The sequence below is a fragment of the Anoplophora glabripennis genome, unplaced genomic scaffold, assembly GCF_000390285.2.
Source record: "Anoplophora glabripennis isolate ALB-LARVAE unplaced genomic scaffold, Agla_2.0 scaffold1329, whole genome shotgun sequence".
Lineage (NCBI taxonomy): Eukaryota > Metazoa > Arthropoda > Insecta > Coleoptera > Cerambycidae > Anoplophora > Anoplophora glabripennis.
In genome coordinates, this window is record NW_019417586.1 from 13,053 (window position 1) to 18,955 (window position 5,903).

The 5,903-nt window shown below is 32.7% G+C and overlaps 1 protein-coding gene across 1 annotated transcript; it reads left to right on the top strand.

Annotated features, from left to right (window-relative positions):
• Window positions 1-2,512: 2,512 nt before the first annotated feature.
• On the top strand, window positions 2,513-5,407 carry LOC108914879. The gene is made up of 2 exons (XM_018720795.1): window positions 2,513-3,327; window positions 4,945-5,407. Exons 1-2 carry the CDS (start codon window positions 3,268-3,270, stop codon window positions 5,302-5,304), a joined length of 420 nt encoding a protein of 139 aa, XP_018576311.1. The 5' UTR covers window positions 2,513-3,267; the 3' UTR covers window positions 5,305-5,407.
• The last annotated feature ends 496 nt before the right edge of the window (window positions 5,408-5,903 follow it).

Genomic DNA, 5,903 nt, shown 5'->3' on the forward strand with positions numbered 1-5,903 from the left:
ATCTCTGTCTATGCTTTTTAGTGGGTGTAAACGGACGTACGTAGTACTTGATTTAGCTGTCGTTAGAAATGCCATTGTATAAGCATACGTGAGAGGTCAAATTCCGTAGCTATATTAAATTTATAAATTTAAAAAATATAACCGGGAGGTTTTAAAACGTACTAATAATAAAAATGGATCAAACTTATGTTGCTCATAAAAATAATAGATGTTATATTTATTAGATACGCCCATGGATTTTCGATCTTCGCACGCTTCATCCTCCTTACTAGTCTAAAAGCTAGCGATGAGTCACTCTATAATTTCGACTGCGAAGTATAAGGAACCATCACTAATCTAGGCTACAACGTCCCATCGCTGTCTACTCAGCCGACCGGCGTGGCACGTTCCCCATGGAGCGTCGAGTTAACGAGAGTTAGGGGGTAATTTGCGTATTGTAGGTCGGGAAAACATGATTTTCTGTTTTTCCGAATACGTGGTTAAAATTAATGACATTATGACTGAAACACCCTGTATAAACATTGTTTGTGCTTTGTACTGTACTTCTAGTAAAGTTCGTCTCATCAGTGAATGGAAAACGCACAAGTGTGTGCGTTGTATTTTTGCCAACCGTCTGATAAAGTAACAAAACTGGCGACGAGGATGGGATATCCTACCGTGAGGCACTGAAGAAATTTGTGTTATTCGCGAATGGTCTCAACTGCAAAGCAGGAAATACCTACCTGAAGTATTGGTTCTGGAAATTGACCGGACAATTCAGACATCAAGGCAGAATAAAAAGGGCACGAAGACAACTGAAAAAAAAGTACTAAGTTTCCTTCTCCACTCCGATTATCCCCTGAAACCTTTAAATTTCGGCATAGATCGGTTTACGGCCTTTAGAAGATTAGTTTTAAGAAAATTTTTATTATTAAATTTTGATTAATTTTATTTAATAATTTTCAATAATATTTTGTATGTCTGAAATAGATCAGAACTGTAATATTAATAACATTGATTTAAATTTATTGCCTAACGTACCAGATTCCGACGAGGAATTAGAAAATAATTTTGTTCATCAAAGTACAGTGGCAGATAATTATCAATTAGTTAAATTATACGTAGATACAATCCCAACTTCTGATGGAAATCCTTTCGGCTTACAGTGATTTATTTTAAGCAGTGGCGGCTCGTCAGGTGATGCCAGTTACGCACCGCTTCACCTAAAATTTCCGTTTGGTTGTGCAATTTAAAATTATTTTTAATTTTATATAAATTTTATAATTTAGGTATAATTCTATATTTGTTTGTTCTGTGTTTGTTTGTTTAACACGCAGAAATAAACAGAATAGTTGCGCGGTGAACGCCTTCTAAAAAAACATTGCCTTCATTGAGAGCGAACATCAACCTCGTACCATACAACGTATAGTATACGGCGCATGTGACGCAGATTAAAATCAGTCTGTATTCTGCTTCTCTTCGTAGCGTTGTTTACGGCGGCTGTCATGGCAACGAGGCGGCCAACGCGAGATTAAACTACGGCGTGGGGGAACGGCAGAAATTGAAGCAGCATCGCCCATCGCCTACCTTTAACCTTTAACAGTTTATACGATACATGTCGCCCAGTGCACGATTATAACGGTTCTTAGTTAATATTTGTTTTCTATAATAATCGTAGAAATGTTTCCTATGTATAATCCAGTATGTATTTTATTGGAAACGCCATTTTCCAGATGGAAAATTGAGGATAAAAAGGATTTTTTTCAATGTGGGTAAGTGTGACCTGTGCCATATTCTCTCGATATGGAAATAAGGGGAAGTGAAAAGACAACGTGTACGTTCGAAAATTTCGGAATGAATGGTATTCGGAGTATAAGTGGTTGTGTGGAAGTGTTCATTTTAAAAAACTTTTCTGTATGCCGTGTTTAATTGTGGGTGTAAAGTCGAGCGTGTGGAATAAGAAGAGATTTAACAATTTTGGAAACGGCACGCGAGGCTGAGGAAAGTTTGCTTTTTACAAAGTCCAGCGTAAGATCGGCTGTAGTTGTTTCCTTATATAACATCATATTTTTCTCTCATTGTCAGTAATAAGTGACACTATCATTTTCATCTAGATTACTTTCAATGTCTTCCAATTATCTTATTAAACCATCAAATTTCGTGAAATGATCACATTTTAACGATAACAGTTTTTTTCGAATATATCATGTACTCTTCCTTTCAAAAATATTATTTAAAACTTTTATCATATACGCCGTTTTAGTCTTCTGTTACGCACTGAACTATAACTGATTTTGCTCTAGCATCATTTTTTAAGCGTTATTTTTAGCTTCTCCACCCATTGATTCGGTTACTTCATTTTCTACTAAACTTCTCACACCTTTTTCATCTAGTAAACATTCTACTCTAAAAAATTATATGTTCTGTCACATCCTCATAATGCGCTGAACGATTTGAATGAAATTTACTACAGCGTAGGTATTCACTTTATTAGACCTTTTATTGAATGTAATATTAACCTCGTGGCAGTAACCAGTGCTACTAAATGGCCCGCTCTGTTCTCCTAAGAAAAGAAATACGCCACTGGTTACGTTAAATAAATGAAAAATGTTTCTTGATGTTTTTTAATAGTGGCAGCTGTTTAGGAGATAATTTACTTATTTGTAAAGTGCGGTGAGTTGACTATTGCCCACGAAAGCGGAATAGACAACCGCACGAATTGCACATACTATTTTTTATTACGAATGCGGTGAAAATTTGCGATCCAGGGGCGAAGCCCCGGTGGGGTCCACAGATTTTTATTCAGTTTAGGTAAATAACCACCAACTGTCATTTAAATGTCACTTTTTAAAATAGTATATTGTGCAATAAGTGCGGTAAGTCCGCTCAAGTGGGCAATAGACAACCGCACGAATTACACATACAATTTTTTATTACGAATGCAATGAAAACTTAGAGTCCAGGGGCGAAGCCCCGGTGGAGTCCACATATTGTTATTTAATTTAAGTGACATCAATAACTCATTTAAACGCCACTTTTTAAAAATAATATTTGCGAGTGTGTATTTAAATTCTGCGTGTTTCGGGCGACAAGTGTGATTACCGCACGCAAATAAATAAAGTAGGCAAACAGCTATTTACCGACCGAAACAAGTGAAAAGATAAGACTTATCCCCCATTAGTAATAAAAAATATATTTTTTAGATCCAATGGTTTAGAAGTAAGCCACACAGAAGAAGTAGAATGTACAGAGAGTGTTGCTACCGACGCTTTTCCTTCCAATTTAGTTATGGTCAAAACTGCTTCTGGAAAAAATGTATTATTAAAAGTAGTGCCACAGACTAGTAATGTAAGTAGTCTTATACGAAAGATATTTTTTCTATGTAAAAAATTCAAAACAAATTAAACAAACTCTTGTGCCAAAATTAAATTTCTTTCACAGGGGACAAAATACCCAATTCACAGTAAAAAAAAAAATGATACTTTCAAAGTTTTAAAGAAATTATAATCATGATAGCTTTGTTCCTAGCGTAGTTATACATTTTAGATACAGGGTGTCTCAATATTTCGAGTATGGAGTTGCCACAAATTTTTGTGTTCACAATAAAAGGATTTGCCTAGCCACTAGATGAAGCAAAATTAGCAAAAACATGTTTTGTCCATGTTTTATGATTTAAATGGAATTTGGTATGATGACCAATTTTTGGTAACCCTATATGGAAATTTAGCTGTTAATTTTAGCTTTTTTTCTTCTCAGATAGGTATTTATGTTGTAATTTCTTAAAGATAAATTTTATCGGTTTTGAAGTTAAATAATTTGAATTACTTAATAAATTACTTGCAGATATGCAATTATCTTCACGAAATCATTAAAAAAATGTAAAATGTTGAAAATTAAAGAGTAAAAAAGAGTTATAAAAATAAAAAACAATTTACAAAACATCGATTTTTATTTATCCAAAAAAAAATCCTGTTTGAGAACCCTGTACAAATTTTCAGAAATCAGAATGAGTAATTAAGCTTTTGTAAACGATTCCTTAACAAATGATTGTTATATGGGTGGTTAGAAAGTCATCAGATTAAAATCGAAATCGAATAATGTTGAATTTCGAAAAAACTCTTTATTATATTAATTTTCTATAAACTGAAAATTTAACAAAAACAGTAGTTTAAAAAAATTAAGTTGTCTTCTGTACAGGAAAAATGAATATATACAGTGCGTCCCAGAAGTAACGCAAAAAATTCGTATTTTATTTTGTGTTGCGTTTTCACAAAAACGCTAAAACACGTCAATTAGTAAATAGGAATTGTCATTTTGTCACGTTGCTTAAACCGTTTTTGCGCTATGTTTCATAAATCTATAACGTCATCGACATTTATTTTAAATAGCTAATTTTTTTAGCATAAATGGATAGCCCTTTTGAAGGGAAATGCGTCGATATAGGGTTTGGCCTACTTTACTTTGACAGGTGCGAAAAAAAGCCAACGATTAGAATGGACATGGTTTGAAATAACAATAAAAGTAGGTATCACAAACTAATGCGACAATTAGGTAGTGCTATTTAAAAAAAATGTCGATGACGTCATAGGTTTATGGAACATAGCGCAAGAAAGGTTTAAGCAACGTGACAAAATGACAATTCTTATTTACTAATTGACGTATATTAGCGTTTTTGTGAAAACGTAACACAAAATAAAATACGAATTTTTTGCGTTCCTTCTGGGTATATTGTATACTCGAGAAAAGGTAGGGGTTTACCTTTAAGTTTTTGTTCGTGTCTTCTGGCAAACGAGATATCTGGAATCCCTGGTGAATAAATTAAAGGGTAATGGATGATGTTTCAAACCAACATGAATTTCTTTATTCAACACTGATTAAGTAAAAATTATCTTTGCTGAGATGAAGCTGCCCCACACTTTATGTGAACACACGATATATAGATTTATTAATATTATTTCTTTTTAGATTCCTAAAACCTACATTTTAAAGCCAGCAAATATCGTCAGGAGTACTTCTGTGTTAAATGCGGATACACTTAATGACAGCACCACCGGCCAAGAAGTGATCACAGAGGAAGGCGGCATTAAAGAAGTTACAGACAGTGTTGAAAGTGGAGCAAAAGTTGAGGGACAGAATGAAGAACCATTTTTATGTGAAAATTTATTTGACAGTTGTACCAATGGAGAAGTGTTTATAAACGAAATTATATTGGAAGATAATATAAATGAAGTAGTAATGGAACAAAATGTAAATGAAGTTACAATCGATAATACTACGGATTCTACAGTTAAGGAAATTGTATTAGATAATATGTTACATGTATAATATGAATATCCTTTTTAAGTAATTTATAATTAGTATTAGATAGATCAGCTTAATTAGAACTATTTTTAATGTATATTTATATAAATAAAAATTTTAATTTTTAGTGGGAACTTTCTGGTTTATACATTACATTATGTTAGTAATTTATTTTCCAAAACTTGGCAATTTAAATATTAGAAATTCAATGCTTCTAAGTAAATATATTTGTTATTCTTTTCTATACAGGTAGCCTTCTTATAAACAAGCAGATGGTAAATAAAATACATTTTTAAAATTGTAATTTTATACATTATTACAGATCAATTCAATTTTGATACTTGCCTGGCAGCAAATCAACAAAACACATATGTGATGAAAACCTCTCAATATGTTAAGTAGCAGAGTGATTCATGGTAACAAGTGTTAAAAAATGTGGAGGAAGGTACATTATCAAAAATGTTGCAAGTTTGCCTTATAAACTCATGTCTAATAATTAATCTATATAATTAATAACTATTATTATTAATCATGTACAAGTTACAAGTTTTTGAAGTAAAAAATAAATAAATAAGTCATGGCATAGTAATGACATACATATGGAGGGCCCAGAAGCCAAGTAA